This window comes from Argopecten irradians, chromosome 11 (genome assembly GCF_041381155.1).
Source record: "Argopecten irradians isolate NY chromosome 11, Ai_NY, whole genome shotgun sequence".
NCBI lineage: Eukaryota > Metazoa > Mollusca > Bivalvia > Pectinida > Pectinidae > Argopecten > Argopecten irradians.
The window spans coordinates 15,851,762-15,879,142 of record NC_091144.1 but is presented as its reverse complement, the minus strand read 5'-3'; the positions used below and the strand labels follow the sequence as shown (position 1 = coordinate 15,879,142).

The 27,381-nt window shown below is 37.5% G+C and overlaps 1 protein-coding gene across 1 annotated transcript in view; it reads right to left on the bottom strand.

The window, feature by feature from the left end:
• Positions 1–27,381, bottom strand: part of LOC138334428 (ADAM 17-like protease) — a 62,361-nt gene that overhangs the window by 1,974 nt on the left and 33,006 nt on the right. The window contains exons 13-19 of the mRNA XM_069283093.1: positions 25,808–25,825; positions 22,509–22,635; positions 20,898–20,914; positions 13,153–13,286; positions 11,090–11,165; positions 7,466–7,554; positions 5,356–5,409 (exon numbers count right to left, since the gene is read on the bottom strand). Coding sequence (XP_069139194.1) covers positions 5,356–5,409; positions 7,466–7,554; positions 11,090–11,165; positions 13,153–13,286; positions 20,898–20,914; positions 22,509–22,635; positions 25,808–25,825 — 515 coding nt within the window. The remainder of the gene's footprint in view (positions 1–5,355; positions 5,410–7,465; positions 7,555–11,089; positions 11,166–13,152; positions 13,287–20,897; positions 20,915–22,508; positions 22,636–25,807; positions 25,826–27,381) is intronic.

The window sequence follows — 27,381 nt, the reverse complement described above, 5'->3', positions numbered from 1 at the left end:
GCTCACTTAAAACTTACTACATGCTCACGTAATACTTATTACGTGAGCACGTAAAAGAAAAAAAAAAATTTCACCTTACATAAAAAATATTTGTCGTCTTGATTAAAAATCAAAGTACTGTAAGTACTGAAGGAGGTTATACTGTTATTCGAAATCATGAAAAAGACATGTAATGGTCCCAATTTCAATACTATATAGTATTTCCTTAATCAAGATAAAGAATAGAACAGTGTTAATGCATGCAAATTATGGCAAACAGCATATCAGGTTTCTTAAGTTAACTTTCACCAGACATAGACTGACATTTTCTGCCATCGATCCTCCACGAAATAACCTCTTTTGTTAAACTCCTTGGATATTTTATAATAATCACTGTATTAGTTATCCATATGAAAGGTATATCTTTGTCTTAATGAAAAATATTTTTTTCAAATGCACTTCTCAAGTAATTTTGGAAAAAAAAAAAAATTAAACAATGACTTGAAATATCAATCTTAATATTGAATCATGATTCCTAAGATGTAAATAGAATAAATTAATAAGATAAACTACTTGTTTCATTTCATTTTAAGAAACTGTTATTTACCTTTTAAAAGAATTAATGGAAAAATAATATTATTTCATATAAGCCTACATTTTATTTTACATTTCATTTTTTCCATATTTTATTTGATTTTTAATGCCCAAAATATTAATACAGATATCTTTTCTGTTTTACATTGATTAATAGTACTGTATTTAACTTTTTTTTGTATTGGCCATCTGTACTTAGAGTACAATACTGAATGCGTTTCACGGAGACAGAGCACTCAATAAATATAAATCACTGATGAAGCGTAAGTTGACCATTTATGTATTATAATCATTGTAATGGAAAGTTTGATGTATAAAACTACTTGACCAAGGACGTAGTAACAAATCCTTGGCTTGACTCATGATCAGTACACTGTCAAAAGATCGTGATCATTTCCCCTCAAAATTCGTTATAGTAGGCATATGGAAGCTATGGAAGCTATGATATCTATTTACAATAAGCTAGATGACTATCGTGTATCACATTAAGTCAGATATATGTTTTGGTTTTGTTATCGTAAGATACATACTGCGGAAGTTAGGATTTTGTTTACTTCATCTCGTACTTCAGCTGATCTGAATGAACAGCTACCGTAATGCAAGCTATCGTAATGTAAACATTGACAATAACGGTTACAACATTACTGTAGATATTTAATTTTGGAAAAAATATTGCAGCATTTACTCAGTCATGGTCGCAAAAATTTAATCTTTCACTAGGCCTAGCATAGCCTCTAGCTTTTTGTAAAACTGAAAAACTGCCGCCGCGTATGCGTCAAGTAGAACTAATACTGGCGATATAAAAACATTTAGGGTTCTGCTGAAGATCATTTGAAGATGATCTGATTGATTTTGCAAACAATCAAGTTTATTATTTACAATCAGATTCGAAGTTTATAAGCAAATACAATACTAGATCTAGCACTACGTATAACGCTTGTACTAGACACTGGCCGGCTCACTGTTAAAAGTCAGTACTTAGATCTAGATCTACAGCAAATGTAGTCAAATAATTAATATAATAACATATAACATTGGGGGATAATATAACATGATGACCCTTGCTGTTGATAGGACGCAAAACTAAATAAATCAAACCAATTAAAGTATGTGTAGAAAATGTGAAGCATGTGAGAACCGGCAATCACTGACAGTTCTTGACCTCTGTGCAATACACAACGTTACAATACACAGTGTAAAAGTTAACTCCCGTAGTTACGGAGATTGACGATAGGGTTACCAAGGTATAGTGTTCCGGTTATCATGAGAACCAAAGTGATTTTATAATGGAAGGTGTATACACACCTCCATAAAAATCATATTTCTTGTCTTACACAAACTGTTTTACGTGAGCACGTAAAAGAAAAAAATATTTTTCACCTTACATAAAAAAATATGTTTTTACTTACATAAAAAAAAAACATTTTTCGTCCTACATAAAAAAAATATTTTTCACCATACATAAAAAAAATTTCATGTCTTACACAAACTGTTTTACGTGAGCACGTAAACGTTTTACGTGCTCACGTAATAAGTTTTATACGGTGGCTGGGAGCGGACATGAAATAAATAAAATTATTGCGTACGAACGCAATAGTATTGCGTGCGAACGCAAAAGTATTGCGTGTGAACACAATAGTTATTGTGTGCGAACGAAATACTATTACGTTCGCACGCAATACTATTACGTTCACACGCAATAATTATTGCGTTCACATGCAATACTATTCCGTTCACACGCAATAATTTTTTTTATTTCATGTCCGCTCCCATCCACCGTAGTTTTACGTGAGCACGTAAATGAAAAAAATATTTTTCACCCTACATAAAATCTTTTTTTTTTGTTCTACATTAAAAAAAAAATTTTCGTGTCACTTCTGTGCCGCCGTAATTTACTTTCCTAAATAAATTAAATTTAAAAAATCCATTCAATTTCTTAAATAAATTTCAATTACATTTAAAACATTCATTTAGTTTCCAAATATATGAATCTTGTGACGTTAATTTACAACAAATATGCAAGTAAAGTTTACAGATTCAACGTTTCTTCTTAATTAACAAACCATATTTTTTAGAACATTTTAGAGTTTGAATGTTTAAAGCAATCCTTAAACTGTTTTTGTTTGTTTTAAAATGTTTTATAATCGAATTATAAGCTCATGAACTGACAACCAATTGTTGTACAGCCAAATGATGCAGTAAAGATGTTATAGACAAATTCTACACAATCATTAGACTAGGAATCAGCTAGACTGGAGAAGATGATATATTAGAAAACAAGTTGATGACAACACCAGACCAGGCTCCGGAATAATGAAACAATCTTAAGTCTTAAGTATAGACTTAGCCAATTAAAGATGATGTTACTGTCATAAGTTTAGACTTAGCCAATGAGAAATGAAATAACATTTTTTTGTAACATCATCTTTAATTGGCTAAGTCTATACTTTAGACAGTAACATCATCTTTGATTGGCTAGGTCTAAACATTTAGACAGTAACATCATCTTTAATTGGCTAAGTCTAAAGTTTTAGACAGTTTTGGATTAAAGATTGTTTTCATGATCTTGGGGCCAGTGCTCCCCTCCAGTCTAGTTTCTCTAAGTATACATACCATCCGGGTTAAATTCTCCCTAGTTGGTTTTTCTTTCCTTTCATTACTTGCATCCTATTATAGGAAAAAACAAAATTTTGACACTTTGACAATTATATCTGTTTACGTACACGCTTCTGTCTGCTGGCTGCCTGTTTATCACTTGTAACAGTATACACTGACATAGCTCTATAATCTTCTCTAAAACAATAATGCCACAATTTTTTAATATTGATTAGTCCAGAGTTTCTACCAATTGTCTGCAAAATGTCTGGTACGAAAAACACTTAATTCTGCAAGTTTACTGTATGTTTGAACTGTTTATATATAACAGACCAATGTGTCATAGTAAAGAAATTTAAGAGAGAATGTCACAATCAATACCAACACTTTGCGGGACTTTGTCCAGGATCATTGCATCATGCACAATAGTTTCACATATGCCAAATCGCCAGCGAGTTGAACTTGAGAATAATTTCCAAAATCGTGTTTTCAAGATGGCAGAGGAGAGGACTGTGGCGGCCATCTTGAGATATTTTCAGGATCGACCCAGAGGAAAACATAAACAGTGACAGCTTAGAAGGACAGGGACATGACAAAGGACAGGATAGTTAGAGACCAGGCGAGAGAGAATCATTTCAGCAAGAGGACAAGTTTCAGCCAGGGGATCGCAGGACAGTAGAACTTGAGCAAAGAGGACAAAATAGGACAGTTTAGAGGCAAGATGACGCCTGTGAACAGGCCATCTTGTTAGAGACAGGCATCGACCCGAATAGGACAGCTTAGAGCGACAGGACACTTTGACAGCTGGGACCATGTCAGGATCATTTCATGCAAGTTTCAGCCAAATCGCACCGGTAGAACTTGAGAAGAAGTTTAAAATGTGTTTTCAAGATGGCGGCTGTGGCGGCCATCTTGGATTTCGGATCGACCCGAAAAATAACAACACTTTGTCGGGACCATGTCAGGATCATTTCATGCAAGTTTCAGCCAAATCGCACCGGTAGAACTTGAGAAGAAGTTCAAAATGTGTTTTCAAGATGGCGCCTGTGGCGGCCATCTTGGATTTCGGATCGACCCGAAAAATAACAACACTTTTGTCGGGACCATGTCAGGATCATTTCATGCAAGTTTCAGCCAAATCGCACCGGTAGAACTTGAGAAAGAAGTTTAAAAGCTAGAGAACATAGGACAGGTTCAGTTAGATGGCCAGGCTGAGGGATAGGCCATCTTAGGATTTCGGAGGACAGACCCTTGACAATAGAGAACAACACTTTAGTTAGAGACCAGGTCAGAGGAGAGGATCATCCATGCAAGTTTTCAGCCAGAATCGACACCGGACTACGAAGCTTGAGAACAGGGCAGTTAGTTAAAATGTGTTTTCAAGAGGAGAGGACATAATGGCGGCCCAACTCTTTGATTTTCGGTATCGGACCCGAAAAATAGACAACAGGGCTTTGTCGTTAGGACCAGGTCAGGAGAGGACATTCAGCTGCAGAGGACTTTCAGCCAAAGAACAGCATCGGTTAGTAGAACTTGAGAAGAAGGAGTTCAAATTGTGTTTTCAAGATGGCGGAACAGAGGACTTGACAGCTATCTTGATGACAACACCAGACCAGGATATTGCAGGTAGTTTCAGCTCCCCACTGGTCAAACTTGAGACAGCTGAAGTTCAAAATGTGAAAAGAGTAATCGCACGGCGGACGGATTAGCACCGGCAAGGCACGGCGCACCTACGGCGGACGGCGCACGGACAGCACGGCAGGAGACGGCGCACGATCGACGGACGAAACATAATTATGATGACTATAGGTCATTCCTGACCCTTAGGGTCAGATGACCTAGAGACCACAGTAATAGATGACAACACCAGACCAGGCTCCGGAATAATTGAAACAATCTTAAGTCTTAAGTATAGACTTAGCCAATTAAAGATGATGTTACTGTCATAAGTTTAGACTTAGCCAATGAGAAATGAAGTAACATTTTTTTGTAACATCATCTTTAATTGGCTAAGTCTATACTTTAGACAGTAACATCATCTTTGATTGGCTAGGTCTAAACTTTAGACAGTAACATCATCTTTAATTGGCTAAGTCTAAAGTTTAGACAGTTTTGGATTAAAGATTGTTTCATGATCTTGGGGCCAGTGCTCCCTCCAGTCTAGTTTCTCTATCTAAGTATACATACCATCCGGGTTAAATTCTCCCTAGTTGGTTTTTCTTTCCTTTCATTACTTGCATCCTATTATAGGAAAAAACAAAATTTTGACACTTTGACAATTATATCTGTTTACGTACACACTTCTGTCTGCTGGCTGCCTGTTTATCACTTGTAACAGTATACACTGACATAGCTCTATAATCTTCTCTAAAACAATAATGCCACAATGTTTAATATTGATTAGTCCAGAGTTTCTACCAATTGTCTGTAAAATGTCTGGTACGAAAAGCACTTAATTCTGCAAGTTTACTGTATGTTTGAACTGTTTATATATAACAGACCAATGTGTCATAGTAAAGAATTTAAGAAGAGAAGGTCACAATAATTACAACTGCACTCTAAACTTTTCCATCATCGGATGGTTGCTATAGATGGCACATTCTTGCATAACATATGACAGGATAAAAGACAGGGCAGAAGTGAGTACATGATAGGACAGATAGAGACTAGAGGACAGGACAGCTAGAGAACAGGGCAGGACAGTTAGAGGATAGAGGCAGGGCGGAGGAGAGGACATAATAGGACAGCTAGAGGACAGAGGACAGGAAGCGAAAGAACAGGGCAGGACAGTTAGAGACCAGGCAGAGGAGAGGACATAATAGGACAGCTAGAGGACAGAGGACTTGACAGCTAGAGAACAGGGCAGGATAGTTAGAGACCAGGCAGAGGAGAGGACATAATAGGACAGCTAGAGGACAGAGGACTTGACAGCTAGAGAACAGGGCAGGATAGTTAGAGACCAGGCAGAGGAGAGGACATAATAGGACAGCTAGAGGACAGAGGACTTGACAGCTAGAGAACAGGGCAGGATAGTTAGAGACCAGGCAGAGGAGAGGACATAATAGGACAGCTAGAGGACAGAGGACTTGACAGCTAGAGAACAGGGCAGGATAGTTAGAGACCAGGCAGAGGAGAGGACATAATAAGACAGCTAGAGGACAGAGGACAGGAAGCGAAAGAACAGGGCAGGACAGTTATAGGATAGAGGACAGGGCAGAGGAGAGGACATAATAGGACAGCTAGAGGACAGAGGACTTGACAGCTAGAGAACAGGGCAGGATAGTTAGAGACCAGGCAGAGGAGAGGACATAATAGGACAGCTAGAGGACAGAGGACAGGAAGCTAGAGAACAGGGCAAGACAGTTAGAGGATAGAGGACAGGGCGGAGGAGAGGACATAATAGGACAGCTAGAGGACAGAGGACAGGAAGCTAGAGAACAGGGCAAGACAGTTAGAGGATAGAGGACAGGGCGGAGGAGAGGACATAATAGGACAGCTAGAGGACAGAGGACAGAAGCAGAAGGGCAGGACAGTTAGAGACGGGCAGAAGAGGACATAATAGACAGCTAGAGGACAGAGACAGGAGAGAGACAGGGCAGGTTAGAGGATAGAGGAGGCGAGACATAATAGGACAGCTAGAGGACAGAGGACAGGAAGCTAGAGAACAGGGCAGGACAGTTAGAGGAGAGAGGACAGGACAGAGGGCAGGGCAGAGGACAGGACAGCTAGAGAACATGGCAGGACAGTTAGAGGATAGAGGACAGGACAGAGGAGAGGACATAATAGGACAGCTAGAGGACAGAGGACAGGAAGCTAGAGAACAGGGCAAGACAGTTAGAGGATAGAGGACAGGACAGGGGAGAGGACATAACAGGACAGCTAGAGGACAGAGGACAGGATACTTAGAGGATTGAGGACAGTAATAAGCAAGCATGAGGACAGCTAGATGACAGGACAGAACAGGACAGAGGACAGGTGTGGACAGGTAGAGGATAAGACAAATCAGGATAGGTCAGTTAGAGGACAGGACAGAGAACAGGACAAGATAGGATAGCTAGAGGATAGAGGATGTGACAAGGCATAGGACAGGAGAGGAAAATATATGACAGCTAGAGGATAAAGGTTAGTTTAAAGCCAGGACAGATAGAGGACATGAAAGGACAGAGGACAAGGGACACTACAGAGGACAGGACAGAATAGAGGACAGAGCAGGAAAGGAAAGAACGACAGATGACAGGACAGGACAGAGGATAGTGCAGGTCGAGGGCAGAAGACAGGACAAGATACATGTACTTACCACACATTCAAATATAACGATGAATATAAGCCAGAGGATAGATGACAGTAGGAGTATCACCCATACCACATTGTCCTTCAGTATCACCTCTATAAAACAATCACACATTTATAAAACACGTTACTCAATTCTCGGTCAGTCAAACACTTACTTTTATGTTTAAAAAAGCCATCTTACAGGCCATTTCAGAAAACAGGAGGCCAATGGGCCTTAACGGTCATCTGACTAATATTATATGGCATAAAAAAGTACATAAAGGTCATTCACTTCAACAAACTAGGGAGCTCTTTATCCTAGTATGCTACAGGCCCAATATCAGTATTCAAGGCCCCTTAGTTATTCACAAGATATTAGCCTATTTGACCTCTGTGACCTTGAATGAAGGTCCTTTTGGGCCTTTTGGTTCTTAAGAAGAAGTCATTTAAAGATTTTAGCCAATTTGACCCCTGTGACTTTGAATGAAGGTCAAGGTCCTTCATTTGTACAAACTTGGTAGCCCATCATCCCAGCATCTCACTCCTGCAGACTCAATAAAAGAATACCCTAAGCCTTTTGGTTCTTGACCGGAAAAGAGTTAAAAGATTATAGCCTATGATCCCTGTGACCTTGAATGAAGGTCAAGGTCCTTCATTTTAACAAACTTCGTAACCCTTCGTGTCAAGCTGGGATAAAGCATGACACAGGCCCAATATCAGGTCTCAAGGACTCTTAGTTATTCACAAGAAATCGTTTAAAGATTTTAGCCTATTTGGCCCCTGTGATCTTGAATGGAGATCAAGGTCATTCATTTGAAAATACTTGATAGCCCTTTATGCCAGCATACCACAGGCCTAATATCAGGTCTCTAGGCCTCTTTGTTATTCACAAGAAGTTGTTAAAAGGATTATAGCATTTTTGACCCCTGTGACCTTGAATGAAGGTCAAGGTCATTCATTTGAACAAACTTGGTAGCACTTCATCCCAGAATGCAACATGCCCAATATCAGTACCCTAGGCCTCTTAGTTTTTCACAAGAAGTCGTTTAAAGAATATAGCCTTTTTGACCCCTGTGAACATGAATGAAGGTCAAGGTCATTCATTTGAACAAACTTGGTAGCCCTTCATCTCAGCATGCTACAGGCCCAATATCAGTACCCTAGGCATTCTTGTTCTTGAGAAGAAGTCTTTTAAACATTTTAGCCTTTTTGACCCCTGTGACCTGCAATGAAGGCAAGGTCATTCATTTGAACAAACTTCTTCCCAGTATGTCACATATCAAGTATCATGTCTTTAGGCCTCTAAGTTATGCACAAGAAGTCGTTTAAAGATTTAAGCCTATTTGCCTTGTGACCTTGAATGAAGATCAAGGTCATTCATTTGAACAAACTTGATAGCCCTTCATCCCAGCAGGCCACAGGCCAAATATCAGTACCCTAGGCCAGCAGTAGGCCTTCTGGTTATTGAGAAGAAGTAGTTTAAAAATTTTAGCCTTTTTGACCTATGTGGCCTTGAATGAAGGTCAAAGTCATTCCTTTGAACAAACTTGGTAGCCCTTCATCCCAGCATGCTATAGGCTCAATATCAGTATCCTAGGCCAGTAGTAGGCCTTCTGGTACTTGAGAAGAAGTAGTTTAAAGATTTAAGCCTTTTTTACCTATGTGACCTTGAATGAAGGTCAAGGTCATTCATTTGAACAAACTTGGTAGCCCTTCATCCCAGCATGCTATAGGCTCAATATCAGTATCCTAGGCCAGTAGTAGGCCTTCTGGTACTTGAGAAGAAGTAGTTTAAAGATTTAAGCCTTTTTTACCTATGTGACCTTGAATGAAGGTCAAGGTCATTCATTTGAACAAACTTGGTAGCCCTTCATCCCAGCATGCTACAAGCCAATAGTGATTCCCACAGCCCCGATTAGCATGGCGCCGCGCCGTGCCCTTTTTACCTGACGCCATGCCCCTTTGACCTAACGCCGTGCCCTGTTTGTCCCCAGTACACTTCTACTAAATTACCAAATACCAGGTAGTGGCTTGATAATTAAGTAAACAAAAGAAGTGTGACCATTCCCTGACCCCCTGACCAACACCCCAGTGGCCCTAATTAGCAGCCTTGGGCTATTTCCACCTTGGCTTGTGGTGTCACTTTCAGGTCTGTGTATTACGTAAGCTGAAGTCAAGCAGCCGATCGGCAGCCTAGAAAACAATCAGCTGGCCTTTCAATAAGTTTTATGACTACAGCTAGTGAGCACTACTTCAAAAACAAATACTGCTTACAACTGTAAATGATTTACTCACGTTTTTAATGTTTAATAGGCCTATCTATATCGGATGGATGTCACAAGATTTGCAATCGTAATGGCCGCCATTTTGGGTGTATTGTAATAGTAGATCCGGAGGTATTGAATTTCAGGATTTTACTAATATTCACATTTTTAAAAATGAAAACGGTATTATTTTTTTTAGAATTTCGGTGTGAATTTATTTTTAGAAAAGATATCTTAATAATAATAAAATTATTAATAGCAAAGTAATTAAAATAAATCAAATTAAAAAGAAATCAACTTTTTTCTCTATCAGATTAAATTGAAATATTTTGCATACTACTCTAACACTTATCTGTATTTTCTTAATTTAGTGCTTGTAAATGTAGAACATTATTTTAATTAATTGTCCATTATTATGAAGCATGTTATCTTATTCAAATCAATACAGTATTTTTAATATTTAAATAAAGATATATATTAAAATAAAGAAATACATTTTGAATTTTCCCATTCTTTTAATTAATATAAATGAAATTTAGATCTTTCTTGTGAATCAATTATAGTCATGATCATATGATCTGCAGATTACAATTTTCAAAATCATTTTTTTCACTCAGAATAATTAAATAGATGTCCTGATATTACTTAGCAACTCAGAGAGTTTAAAGCTTTTAAATGATATTAAGTTGAACCAGAATTAAATAAACAACAAGACAGTTTTAAAGATTTCCCCATGTATTGGAAGTTGTCGATATAACCTTTGTGCCCCTCTGATGGTTATTTATCGCGGTCAAGGTGCCCTTTTCAAAACCCAGCACCATGCCCTTTTTTTTCCTGTGGAAAACACTAGCCAAATATTAGAACCCTGGACCTTTCGGTTATTGAGGAGAAGTCGTTTGAATGAAAAGTTTATGGATGGCGGACGGCGCATGATGACGTACGGTGCATGATGACAATAGGTCATCCTGACCCTTTGGGTCAGATGACCTAAAAACACATATGACTCAGCACAAAGACTTTTTTGAATGAAACAGGCAGTGAAATAGCACACGTTTTTTATTTTAACATACAAGAATAAAATACCACATCTCAAAGTTTTAATTTTTGCCTGCCAAGGCTTGCAAAAATAAAAAAAACTTCTTAGACTTGTTTCATAAAATCTTACATAAAATGAACACTCACTGGGAAGAGCCCCATCGCTATTATTGTTTAAGCACCCATGGCACTAATTACTGTAAATACGATATATTTTTCGATCTGGGGAATCAACTCCTCCCGAACTTATTTTGAAATGAAAAGGTGGTTTGACCACTGTAACACTCCAAATGTTTGGTACAAAGAGCTTTGATAGTATAAAATACAATACATTGTCCTAAATTACAAACCTATTCGGTTGATACTGAAATACTGCAGGACTTGGTATAATCTCTTCACAACAGTCTCAGTTCTCGCACATGTACCCTACAATACAAGTGAATTAAGTTTTAAATATAATATGTGTCACCTACTGACCCATAAATGTAACAACATTATCTAGAAACAATGTGTATAACAAGAGGCCCAGATGGTCTGTTATCGCTCACCTTATTTATTTTTTTTTTGAGTAATTCTGTAATTTAGTAGTAATTAATTTATATGAAAATAGTAGCTAATTAACCTTTTTGACTCTGTTTAAGGCCCAAGCAGGTCAGCCCTGTCATTTTTACAATTTTGAATCCCCACCATATTCCTTCAAAAGCCCACTATTGTGATTTCAGACAAAGATTTACTCACATTAATAAAATGTCAGGCTCCTGGGTGGGTTGAGCCCCATAATGGACCGCCATTGTTGTTTATTGACGAAAGATAATTTTGAATCTCCACCTCAAAAACGTGAAAGGATGTAACCATCCGGAATTATGATCAAATCCCATTTATGTTAGTGAAAGAAAATTATCATAAATATATTAAGAAAAATATGTATGAAAATACTGAGTAACTGCATATCCCATGCTTATAAAAAAAGTGATTAGACAAAAGTTCACATGAGAAGTTTCTTCGCAATAGCCCCTTGTTTTGACCCTTTCAAAAACAAAGACAAATTGATCCCTTTTGACACCCGTTGCTAGCCCCTTATAGTATTTCAGTTAATACGGAAATCCCCCCCCCTCAGGGCTTGGGGTTGAGCCCCCATCATTTGTATAATTTTGAATCTCAGGCTCCTGGGGGGGTTGCTAATCCTACCATGCCCCATCATTTGTATAATTTTGAATCTCAACCTGAAAGGATGTTACCATTGTATTATGAGCTGCTATCCCATGCTTAGTTTCCAGAGAAGTAGTTAATATGGAAATAGACAAATTGATCCCTTTTGACCCCTGCCCCCAGGCTCCCCAGGGTGAGCCCCATCATTTGTACAATTTTGAATATCAAACCCTATAAAATGGTGCTACCATTTGCATTATGAGTTGCTATCCCATGCACAGTTTCAAAAAAGAAGTTTTTTATATGGAAATAGCCAAAACTGACCCCTTTTTGCCCCTGCCTCTCAGGCTCCTGGGGGTGTCAGCCCCATCATTTGTACAATTTTGAGTCCCCACCCTATAATGATGCTACCATTGCATTATGAGTGCTATCCCATGCATAGTTTCAGAAAAGAAGTAGTTTATATGGAAATAACCAAATTGACCCCTTTTGCCCCGCCCCTCAGGCCCCTGAGGTTCAGCCCCATCATTTGTACAATTTTCAGTCAGGAACCCATAAAGATGCTACCAGTCAAATTTGTTGAATTCCGACCATCGGTTATGGAGAAGAAGTCAATTGTTGATGGACGGACAGACGGACGATGGACGACAGACGACAGACGTAGGATGACGGACGTAGAACGACGGACAATGGACGATGGACGCCACGGTATGGCATAAGCTCACCTTATTCCTTCGGACTAGGTGAGCTTACAATATATATTGGACCAATTTGGATATGATGTAAAATTACTATCTTAGACTAATAGTTCTGACCAAGCTTGACACATTTCATATGAAAATTGAGCAAAAAAAATGAACCTCCATTAGATTCCCAATTTTAGACCATTCAATCTATGAAATATTTGATTCTACAAAATCTGTTGAGCTGAGCAAAGCAGGATTATTTTTCCAATACCATAATTAAGAATTAGTTTCAAAGCATGATTTCTGTTGTACATGTAAACTCTGACTCGTTTGTTTTTTCTCAAGTTTATGATACGTTTGTCAAAGGACAATCACACCCCAATACCATCCTAAGTCACCTTTCCATTTCACTAATAATTCTAATTTCAACAAATTCTTTCGCAAAAATTAAAAGAATCTGGCACCAGGTAAGGCCTATCTAAGCCATCTCATAACAAATTTGAGTACGTCCTTGAAACCTATCAGTAGTAAAAACTAACTAAGTCCCACACCCTTCAGACACAATGGCAGCGACTTACACTCTTACAAAAGCCATAATTACAAGGACTGCCATCTTGAAGCTGACTTAGTTCACTTGGCAGTGGTAATGGTGTACAAGCCCGCTGTATCCTGCTTGTTGCACTCTGACAACATCTCTTACCCAAGTTTACTCCTCATCTGTAACACGAATGGGTATTCACAGGCCAGGCTTGCCATTGTATAATAATACATGTATTTTGGTAAATAATACAGTTTTCTTTCTCTTCTAATATTTTCGAAACAATAAAGCATGAATAATTAATGACCAATCTAATTAAAATTATACTTGTAATTCGGCTCCACTACGATGCTGTAGATATGCTCCAATACAAGATCTAACAACTCCCCGTTCAGGGTCACCAAAACATGTACATTACACCGAATAACAAAAATAATGGGACTTCAGTTATTCTCTTGTTAGTTTAAACAATATCTTAAAATCATTATTCAATAACATAGTACAGTCCAATATATTCTTGTATTCAGTGACTTCCTGTCTAATGTGCGACCTTGATTATTCCTCCTGAGGATATTTATTATATAAATGACCTGCATTGAACAACCACCTGCCTAAAGCCACCATAAATGTTCACACCATAAATTGTTCATAAGTATAAATAATAATCACTTGAATCTCTTCAATATATGATGTGATCATTTTACCACAGTGATTATAAACAAAGTAACTGTTTTATTACATACCTTCACAGATACAGGGAATTTTGCCCCTTTTCTGGCACTGACCAAGACACACACCTCACACCTCCCCTACAAATTCCACTGAAATCACAGAATAACAAAACATGGGTGATTTAATAAAACAAGAGATTCCAGGGATCTAAATACCTACAGAACTATGAAATGAAGAGGATTATTTGTGAGACATTTTCACAATTTTAACTAAAAACAAGAAAATCAAATTTCACAATGGTACCAAAGAAATGTTAAGCAAAATTGCAAAAATATCTTCCGCAGAAAGATATCCGTCTATACAATTATCTTAATCAAAACAAAATATTTGAATTGTAATCTTAATTTTTTTAATCAGCATACATACTTGTCACTACATTTGGTCACTTCATCATCAGCGTTTGCGGTCCGGGGGGACAGGTAAACGTTCTATACCACTGTATATGGAATCAAGGATATTCGTAACATAACCTGCAGCATCATATCTTCCGCCCATCAAATTTGTATTATTCTAAGAAACCGTTATTATTTCTAATATCATATTAAATCAAAAACACTCAATTTGTGTAGTTATTCGTAAGTCATTAATACCAAGCTTCTCCATGGATTTGGTTCGATGATTTCACCTTATATCCATCCACGGGATAGCTACTATTACTTCTCGCTGTCATTATAATATCCGCCCCGCTGGATAGCTACTATTACTATCACTGGTCACATATTAAAATTCAATCATTTTGTTATTCATATCCATTAATTTAGACCCTGGATTGATGATTTTCTACTATTCCTGGACTATTTGACACGTTAAGCCCCATTGTCCCTATAAGCGCCCGCTCCACCTTTTTGAGGTCCGTCCGTTTCAAAATCCATCCTGTATAGCTACTATTACTATCCACTGACGATAATAACCACCCCTGGATATCTACTTATAACTAAATCTACTGACTGTTATATCCACCCCTGGATAGCAGCTAAAAGTACTATCAAAACTGTTGTTAAAACCATCCTGGAAATGCTACTATTACTATCACTTGTCTGTTATATCCACCCCTGGCATAGCTACTATAACTATCACTGTCGTTATATCCACCCCTTGATAGCTTACTATTACTATCACTGACATTATATCCACCCTGGATTCAGCTACTATTACTCATCCACTGTTCGTTATATACCACCAAACCCCTGGATAGCTACTAATTACTATCACTGTCGTAAATACTCCACCCCTGGATTTATTACTTTACTATCACTGTCGTTAATACTCCATCCTGGATAGCTACTATTACTATCACTGTCGGTATATCCACCCCCTGGATAGCTACTATATACTATCACTGTCCGTCTATATCCATCCTAGAATAGGCATTGACACTATTACTATCACATGTCGTTATAATACCACCCTGGAAAGCTACTATTATATAATCACTCGTCGTTATATCCACCCCTGGATAGCTACTATTACTATCACTGTCGTTATATCCACCCCTGGATAGATTACTATTACTATCACTGTTCGTTATATATCCACCCCTGGCTAAGCTACTATAACTATCACTGTCGTTATATCCACCCCTGGATAGCTACTATTACTATCATCACTGTCGTTATCAATACCACCCCCTGGATAGCTATACTATATTACTACACTGATTCGGTTATATCCACCCTGGAATAGCTACTATTAACTATCACTGTGTCGTTATATCAACCCCTGGTCATGGATCGCCTAGCTACTATTACTCTGTCACTGTCGACTTATATCCACCCCTCGTGATAGCTACTATTAACTATCACTGTTCGTTTAATACTCCACCCCTGGCATAGCAACTACATATTACCTAACACTTTCGTTAAAAATCAACCCATGGCATGGCTAGCTATTACTATGTCTAGCAAACTGTCATTAATATCCACTCCCTTGATAACTACTATTACTAACCACTGTCCGTATATGCCACCCCTGTGCATAGCTACTATAACTACCACCCCTGTTTATATCCATCCCTGGATTACTACTTAACTATCACTGTTGTTATAGCCTCCATCCCGGGATAGCTACTATATCTCTATCACCTTATGTTTATACTTCCACTCCCTGGATAGCTACTATTACTATTCACTGTCCGTATATCCAATCCTGGAATCGAGCTACTATTACTCATCACTTGTTGTTTACATATCCAGCCCTGATAGCTACTATTACTATCACTGTCGATTATATCCAGATCCCGGGATAGCAGCTACTATTACTATCACTGTCGTCATAATTATATCCACCCCCTGGGATAGAGATACTATTACTATCACTGTCGTTATATTGCCACACCCATGCATATACTACTATTACAGAACTAACCCTGTTGTTAGAGCATCGCACCCTCCCTGGATAGCTACTATAATACTATACACTGTTCGTTATACTCCAACCCTATATACACACTACTATTACTATCGACTGTCATTTATAAACCACCACCCCTTATAGGCTACCTATTACTATCTATCACTGTCGTTTATAAGCCACCCCTTAGATAGATACTTTTACTATCACTGTTCGTTAAATCCACCCCTGGATAGCTTACTACACGTCGTTATAAATCACCACCTAGATCTCATTAAATCCACACACTTGGGGATAGCTACTATAGCACTATCACTGTCACTGTCAATATCCCATCCTTGGATAGCTACTATTCACTATCACTTCGTCGTTATATCCACCCCATGGATAGCTACTATTACTATCACAGTCCTGTTAATATCCATCCCAGGGATAGCTACTATTACTATCACTGTCGTTATAATCCACCCCTGCGGATAGCTAACTATAACAACACTTATCGTTATATGGTATCCATGTTCGCTGGATACGCTACTATTACTGTCCTTACTTTCCACCCCTATATATGCATACTATACTATCACTGTCAATATACTACCCCTGGATATCTACTATCACTAATCACTTATATATATCCACCCCTAGACGAGCTACCTATTACTATCACTCTGTCGTTATATCCACCCCTTGGATAAGCTACTATTACTATACCCACTGCGTCGTTATATTCCAACATCCTTAGATAGATACTTTCATTACTATCACTGTCGTTATAATCCATCCAGGATAAGCACTATTACCATCACTGGATAAACTACTATATATCTACTATCACTATCACCACGCGTTATAATCTCCATCCTGGATAGCTACTAATACTGATCACTGTCGTTATATCCAACTGGATATCGACTACTATAATCACTGTCGTTATCGCCAGCCGTGGATATCTACAATAAACTGTCACTGTCGTATATCCACCCCATGATAGCTACTAAGATTCTCAATCACTGCTCGTTATACATTCCACCCCCTGGCATAGCTAACTATATACTTATCCACTAGTCTGTTAAAGTCCATCCTGGAATAGCTAACTATTACTATGTGTTACACTGGTCACGTTCAATATCCACCCCTGGATAGCAACTATGACTAACACTGATCGTTATATATCCATCCCCAGTATAGCTACTATTAACTATCACTGTCGTTATATCCACACCTGGATAGCTAGCTACTATGTACTATCACTGGTCGTTATAGAATCCAATCCTGGAATAGCCAACTATTACTATCACGATTGTTTCGTTATATCCACCTCTGGATAACTACTATTACTATCACTGTCTTATATCTCCACGCTCTGTGAGCTAGCTATTACTATCACGTCGTTATATCCACCCCTAGATAGCTACTATTTACTATCACTGTTCGTTAGTATATCCACGCCCTTGGATAGCTACTATTACTATCACTGTGTATAATGATCCACCCTGTGATAGCTACTATTACTATCACTGTCGTTAAAATATCCACCCTGGATAGCTACTATTACTATCACTGTCGTTATTATCCACTACTGGGATAGCTACTATTACTATCACTGTCGTTATACTCCACCCCTGGATAGCTAACTTTTACTATCAACTGTCGTTATATCCACCCTGGACTATAGCTTACTATTACTATCATCACTGTCGTTATATTCCACGCCTTATATAGCTACCTATTACCTATCACTGGTCATATATGCCTACCCTGGTTAGCTACTATTACTATCACTGTCGTTATATCCACACCTGGATCAACTACTATTACTATCACTGACGTTATATCCCCCCTGGATAATTCTACTATTTACTATCACTGTCGTTATATCCACTCCCTGGAATAGCTACTATTACTATCATCACTGTCGTTATATTTCCACCCTGGATAGCTACTATTACTATCACTGGTCGTTATAATCCATCCCTGGATAATACTATTACTATCACTGTCGTTATATCCATCCGCTGGGATATGCTACTATTACTGATCACACTGTCGTTTATAATCCACCCCCTGGATAGCTACTATTACTATCACTGTCGTATCATATCCACCCCTGGATAGCTACTACCTATTACTAACACTGTCGTTATAAATCCACCCCTGGATAGCTACTAGTACTACTGTCGTTATATCCATGCCCTGGATAGCTACTATTACATCACTGTTCGTTATATCCAAATCCAACCCCTTGGGATAAAACTACTATTTACAATCACTGTCGTTATATCCACCCCTGGATATCTACTATTACTATCACTGTCGTTATACTCCACGTCCCTGGATAGCTCTACTATTACTATCACTGTCGAGTGAGTCCGAGTATATCCATCCCTGGATAGCTACTATTACTATCACCAGTCCAGTTATATCCATCCAATGCCGTGGATAGCTACTATTACTATCACTGTCTGTTATATCCACCCCTTGATAACTACCTATTACTATCACTGTCGTTAATATCCATCCCTGGATAGCTACTATTACTATCACTGTCCATTATATCCATCCCTGAGATAATCTACTATTACAATCAACCCACCTGTCGTTATATCCACTCCCTGAGATAGCTACTATTACTACACCACTGTCATTATATCCACCCCTGGATAGCTACTATTACTATCACTGTCGTTATATCCACCCCTGGATAGCTACTTTTACTATCACTGTCGTTATATCCACCCCTGGATAGCTACTATTACTATCACTGTCGTTATATCCACCCCTGGATAGCTACTATTACTATCACTGTCGTTATATCCACCCCTGGATAGCTACTATTACTATCACTGTCGTTATATCCACCCCTGGATAGCTACTATTACTATCACTGTCGTTATATCCACCCCTGGATAGCTACTATTACTATCACTGTCGTTATATCCACCCCTGGATAGCTACTATTACTATCACTGTCGTTATATCCACCCCTGGATAGCTACTATTACTATCACTGTCGTTTTGTATATCCACCCCTGGATAGCTACTATTACTATCACTGTCGTTATATCCACCCCTGGATAGCTACTATTACTATCACTGTCGTTATATCCATCCTGGATAGCTACTATTACTATCACTGTCGTTATATCCACCCCTGGATAGCTACTATTACTATCACTGTCGTTATAATCCACCCCTGGATAGCTACTATTACTATCACTGTCGTTATATCCACCCCTGGATAGCTACTATTATCTATCACTGTCGTTATATCCACCCCCCTGGATAGCTACTATTATTACTATCACTGTCGTTATATCCACATCCCAGGATAGGCTACTATTACTATCACTGTCGTTATATCCACCCCCCTGGATAGATACTATTACTATCACTGTCGTTATATCCACCCCTGGATAGCTACTATTACTATCACTGTCGTTATAATCTACTATATCTACTATTACATATCACTGTCGTTATATCCACCCCTGGATAGCTACCTATTACTATCACTGTCGTTATATCCACCCCTGGATAGCTACTATTACTATCACTGTCGTTATATCCACCCCTGGATAGCTACTATTACTATCACTGTCGTTATATCCACCCCTGGATAGCTACTATTACTATCACTGTCGTTATAATCCACCCCTGGATAGCTACTTTTTACATCCACTGGTCCGTTATATCCACCCCTGGATAGCTACTATTACTATCACTGTCGTTTATATCCAACCCTGGATAGCTACTATTACTATCACTGTCGTTATATCCACCCCTGGATAGCTACTTATTACTATCACTGTCGTTATTCCACATCCACCCTGGATAGCTACTATTACTATCACTGTCGTTATATCCACCCCTGGATAACTACTATTACTATCACTGTCGTTTATATCCACCCTGGATAGCTACTATTACTATCACTGTCGTTATATCCACCCCTGGAAGCTACTATTACTATCACTGTCCGTTATATCCACCCCTGGATAGCTACTATTACTATCACTGTCGTTATATCCACCCCTGGATAGCTACTATTTCTATCACTGTCGTTATATCCACCCCTGGAATAGCTACTATTACTATCACTGTCGTTATATCCACCTCCTGGATAGCTACTATTACTATCACTGTCGTTATATCCACCCCTGGATAGCTACTATTACTATCACTGTCGTTATATCCACCCCTGGATAGCTACTATTACTATCACTGTCGTTATATCCATCCTGGATAGCTACTATTACTATCACTGTCGTTATATCCACCCCTGGATAGCTACTATTACTATCACTGTCGTTATATCCACCCCTGGATAGCTACTATTACTATCACTGTCGTTATATCCACCCCTGGATAGCTACTATTACTATCACTGTCGTTATATCCACCCTGGATAGCTACTATTACTATCACTGTCGTTATATCCACCCCTGGATAGCTACTATTACTATCACTGTCGTTATATCCACCCCTGGATAGCTACTATTACTATCACTGTCGTTATATCCATCCTGGATAGCTACTATTACTATCACTGTCGTGGATATATCCACCGTCTGGATATAGCTACTATTACTATCACTGTCGTTATAATCCACCCTAATGGATAGCTACTATTATTACTATCACTGTTCGTTATATAATCCACCCCTGGATACAACTATTACTATGATGACAATAGGTCATCCTGACCCTTTGGGTCAGATGACCTAAAAAATAAAATACAGATTGATGAAAATCTCAAGTGAAACTTTTCTAAAACATATATGTAAATGAGGTTTGATGTTTTCAAAACAGCATTCAATCTTTCAAAATACTTTACTATCACATTTATTGTTTTCCAATATTACAGATTGCATCTTGAGAAGCTGAAGAATAATGCATAGTTTTGTGAAGTCAATTTGTAGTAAGAAATTTCCATGATTTTCTACAATACATAATTGAGCATTGTTCACCTAATGTCAATTTCTGACAGAACTAGGTTATAATACAGTTTTTCTTTCTTAAAGGTAGGTTTCGCCCAACTAAATAAATATTTTTTTTGTGAAATGCGATAAGCGGAAGAAAAGATAAAAAAAACATATAAAATATCTCAATTTAATTTCTTTATGTGTTTGAGATTGAACAAATGTGTCTTGAATACAAAATTGAAGGAAATCCTTGATTTATTACGGTGTCCGTAAGACAAAATAATATGCAAATGAAGCTGCGATGGATTGTGTTGGCGAAGTTTGGCGCATGCGCATTGTCACGCACGAAAAGTAAACAAAATGGCTGAATGAAAGTGTGCGAGATGAAAAAAATATATCTGAATCGGCAACAAAGTGGAGGAAATTATAATGGATTCGGTAGCACCCTAGGATATCTATAGGGAATTAAATTCAGAGATGGCATGTAGCAATAGAAGAAACAGAAGCCACATCTTAAGCGGAACTTGCAGGGATCTGTTGGGACTCGTGTAACGGCATTGCACGTGGTGAGTTAAATTTCAACACATATGCCAGCGCACAAACAGCCAGATTAACTACATGTATATTTGGTGTACAAAGTTAGCGAGCGTATGTAAGTAACATGAAGTGTTTTAGATTATATGATATGTATAAACAGTCCCTCGCACTTCGATTTGTTGTTGTTGTTTTTTAACTAAACATGCCGTTGCAAGACTGTCACTTCTATCTGACATTTTGTTGCACGCTTCCGTTTGTTGCTGCGGCCTCGTTTTGGAAAAAATATGTCATGTTCTATGTAAAGCTTGACTTCGCTCTATTTTTAGAGGAGTATTTTCCTGGTCAAGTTAGGCAACTGACCACCCATATTGTTCGCTGTATGCATTGAAAATGATCTGAAGATTATATCTATGTATAGGATAAATTTCAATTTCGTAGTCTTTATATTTCATTGGGCGAAACCTACCTTTCAGTACCATTAGTTGCATTTTAATCATTGTTTATTAAAGTTTGCAGACATGAACTTGATCGCTCATATATAGTGAAATTTTATCCCTCTTTTGATTAATTGGAATTTAAAAGCAACTATACAGTGAAAGATAAATTTGATAATACACTTTTAAGACATCCAGAAATGTCTAACAAATTCAAACCCTCTGTCTTTAATTAATGATAGTACCATTAAAACCTAACTGTGACTAGCCATTTCCATACAAGAAGTATGACCTTTCAGCTTGCAACTGTAACACTTGGTCAGCACTTTCTATACATCATACCGCTGATTGGACGCCTGTTACAGGACTGATCAGCTTGCAGTTTGCTATGCCTCATGCTGTCAAAGTAAATGGTTTCTCACCTACACGTAGCCTGACCAATCAGCTTGCAGTCAGTGTCACAACACAGGTCCCCATTTTTCCCAGCATCACATTCTTCATCCTTATCAATTCTGCCATTCCCACATAGGCCAATTCCACCAGTGGCTTCTGTAAACACATATATAATCCATGGTTACCACAAAATTACACATATAATCCATGGTTACCACAATATTACACATATAATCCATGGTTACCACAATAAATATTACACATATAATCCATAGTTACCATAGTATTACACATATAATCCATGGTTACCACAATATTACACATATAATCCATGGTTACCACAATATTACACATATAATCCATGGTTACCACAATATTACACATATAATCCATAGTTACCATAGTATTACACATATAATCCATGGTTACCACAATATTACACATATAATCCATGGTTACCACAAAATTACACATATAATCCATGGTTACCACAATATTACACATATAATCCATAGTTACCACAATATTACACATATAATCCATGGTTACCACAATATTACACATATAATCCATAGTTACCATAGTATTACACATATAATCCATGGTTACCACAATATTACACATATAATCCATGGTTACCACAATATTACACATATAATCCATAGTTACCACAATATTACACATATAATCCATGGTTACCACAATATTACACATATAATCCATAGTTACCATAGTATTACACATATAATCCATGGTTACCACAATATTACACATATAATCCATGGTTACCACAATATTACACATATAATCCATGGTTACCACAATATTACACATATAATCCATAGTTACCATAGTATTACACATATAATCCATGGTTACCACAATATTACACATATAATCCATGGTTACCACAATATTACACATATAATCCATGGTTACCACAAAATTACACATATAATCCGTGGTTACCACAATATTCTCATCATACTAAAATATTTTCACACACTATCTCTATGTCTTTAACTTTAAATGAAAAAAAATATAGTGGAATTATTTAATATTTTGGAATATATTTATCACGGGTACAATGTCAAAATAAAAGGAGGCTGATTGAAAACCTTTAATTGTGTAATTTGGTTTGAAAACAAGGGTTTGAATAGGTTTAGAAAAAAAATAATATAACTATATGTTTAGATTAGCATAAAAAACAAATAACTGATGTTATTTGGATGCATAAAAATTGAATTTGTATGCATTGTAAAGAAAGATTCACATTTTGTGACATAAAGTTAAGTTTCAGTCTATACAACAGCATACATGCTCTACAGTATTACATCACTTTGGTGTAAATTGCCTTGTCCTCTGACAAAAATATTATAGATTTCATCTCAACACTACAGGCATTTAACACACAAGTAAGGGATTTTTATGTTAATATATAAAACTTTTAATGATCAGAATTTTTTCTGATATTAATTCAGCAACAGACACACAGCGTACATTGGTTGGGTGAGTGATAGGTCTTAATGTCCTATACTTAACACAGGATCAGTCACATTCAATATCTCAATAACAAACATGATCTGGTGTTCTCACAAACCAGGTTTACAACACAGAATAAATTCTGGGAAATCAATTTGGGCATTGAAATGTGTGTGTGGGGTGTGTGTGTGGGGGGTGAGGGGAGTGTTAGTGGGGTGTGTGTGGTGTGTGTGTGTGGGGTGAGGGGGTGTTAGTGGTAGGTGTGTGTGGTTATGTTATGGGTAATTTTATTTTAGTACTGTTCAAGCTGTCTTTTTTCATATACAGTGCTAAAATTTGTAAAAGGTTTGGGGGGGGGGGGGGGTTGTTGTTGTTGCATGTTTGTGGGTGTGTATTATAGCATGAAATATTTTAACGATAGTTTTATTTCAGTGATGTTCAAACTGCTACACCGGGCTGAAACTTTGTAAAAGTGTATTTACAGTATCGAACCACTGTACAGCACTAACTACAATTATCTTAATGAGTCATTATTTACTTTCTTTCACAGTTGCACTAAAATTTACTGCATGGTTAACCATGATTCTATCCACGGTATTTAATGATCGTCCATGATGGTCTACCATCAAATACCATAGTCAACATTTTCTCTGGAAAGGAAAAGGGCCAGAATTCGAGCAAAAGTAGATTACTTCTCATATCTCTTTTCCATGTAAATCTTTATTTCGACCACTCATCTGTTCAATTAGATCCAACTGACCAGGATATTAATAAGTATACAAAGATCCTCACATAGGATTATTACCAGTATAATTTTCTACAATAACAAAACATCAGAATAGTCAAGCATACTCATCAATTTCCATGCATTGGCATGTCAAGGCAACTAATCAATCATTTTGTCATAATTTTCATAGTAGTCTGTGAAATTATTCACCAATATTATTAGATGAAAATAATAATTTACTTATTGACATGCTAAGCTATATACTTGTACACAATGCATTCCTAGACCTTTTGGTGGATACTATTTAAGTAACTTCATTGATTTCGAATCAAATTGACAAAACCTGATTTAAACTCTGGAGTCAATTTTTCTTTGTATATGGGTGGTTACCATTCATAAGAAAACAAATTTTGAACTGAAATTCTGAATAATGTATATAAAGAAAGTTTGGATAAAGAAACATTATCACTTGAATGTCAAAGACGTTCAAATCAATTAGGAAATGTGGACATCTTAAGATAAAATATACTGATTGTGATTATGAAATATTGATTTAAATCTATTGTAGCCATCTTTATCAAGACAACACTAATATATTAGTTCCATTCATCTGGGCTATACATGCTCAGACCCTATATCAGTTTCACAGAAAATCCTGTGGTATTGATGACAACTGTAAACGAGGAAATTTACATGAGGAGGAAATTTACACTAATTACTCAAAGATCGCTTGATCACAAAAATTTTCCCCTGAGCGAGATATTTTGTACATGCATTAACTTTGTTGTTAAAAGTCTAAAAGTGTATCTATCACGAAAATAACAACAAAGCAAATGTTTTCTGCAAGGATATAGCGAAATTAAGCTCTCACAAAAATATCCAGGTTTACAGTATTTTTATGCCAACTATAAGTCTGTAGATAAAACAATACCATGTAACATACTGACAATAAGCTATTGACAAAGCTACAAGATTCTCAAACTTGTACAGTCATACCTACATAACATCCTTATCACTATAGCTATTGTCTTCAGGGATGTGTTATATGGGGAGGGGAGTGCTGCTCATCTCTAAATTAAGACTTGCCCAATGCGTAATGCTCTGTACATAAATAATTACCATCATCAGGGCTTTTCTCTGGAAAACAACAGGGGACAATAATATATACCACTATGCCATTAGCAATCTTTATTAAGATATATTATAGAACCTCTCATCCCTTTTAGGTTAAGACCGGAATCTCAAGCCGTGTGGTAACCTGTCAAACCATATCAAAGGCTATAGTCAAATGTTTAAAAGCTTATAAAATAAGAAGTGTTTTGAGAAAATCCACCCTGTCTTACTCCTAAGGGGTGAAGGATTATCAATCTTTTACCCTGTGTAGTTTCTGATATGTTCATTGTTGACTTTACACAAATGCATGAAATTGTTGAGGGACTATATTGGAACACTATAGCTGTCATGAAGTAGTGTTGTTAGGATGTCAGATAATCTAATAATCTAATTAGAGTGTGTATGCAGGGATCATATAAACAATATCAAAACAAATTGGTACTAGTAAGGGCAAAACCAGTACACAGAGTGTATCAGTGAGGGCAAAACCAGTACACTGGGTGTATCAGTGAGGGCAAAACCAGTAGCACAGAGTGTATCAGTGAGGGCAAAACCAGTACGCTCAGAGTGTAACAGTGAGGGCAAAACTAGTATGCCAGAGTGTACCATTGAGGGCAAAACCAGTATGCACAGTGTACTAGTGAGGGTAAAACCAGTATGCTCAGAGTGTATCAGTGAGGACAAAACCAGTATGCTCAGAGTGTAACAGTGAGGGCAAAACTAGTACGCCCAGAGTGCATCAGTGAGGTCAAAACCAGTACGCTCAGAGTGTATCAGCGAGGTCAAAACCAATACACTCAGAGTGTATCAGTGATGGCAAAATCTCAGTACACTCACGTACCAGGGAGGGCAAAACCAGTACGCTCATAGTGTAAAAGTGATGGAAAAATCTCAGTAGGCTCACATACCAGTGAGGGTGAGGGCAAAATCAGTACGCTCAAAGTGTACCAGTGAGGGCAAAACCAGTTCGCTCAGATTGTATCAGTGATGGAAAAATCTCAGTACGCTCACATACTGGTGAGGGCAAAACCAGTACGCTCAGAGTGTATCTGTGATGGCAAAATCTCAGTACGCTCACATACCAGGAAGGGCAACACTAGTATGCACAGAGTGTAACAGTGAGGGCAAAACTAGTACGCCCAGAGTGTATCAGTGATGTCAAAACCAGTACACTCAGAGTGTATCAGTGAGGGCAAAACCAGTATGCTCGAGTGTATCAGTGAGGGCAAAACCAGTACGCTCAGTGTACCAGTGAGGGCAAAACCAGTACGCTCATAGTGTAAAAGTGATGGAAAAATCTCAGTAGGCTCACATACACCAGTACACTCAAAAGTGTAGCTATATATGAAAGTATTAGTACAGTTTCATATAAGATGTAAAAATACATTGCAGGGGTATACAGTATGTTGATTACAAGTTCCATATTAGGACTATAAGGCGATATGGTCTATATACAAGAAACAATTCCTATAAGAAATTTTTCCAGTATGGTGGTTAGATAACAGATTTTTGTGATTACATATTATATACAAACAGTAAATATAAATATTGTAGTTAATATACAATTGAGGCAGCTTACT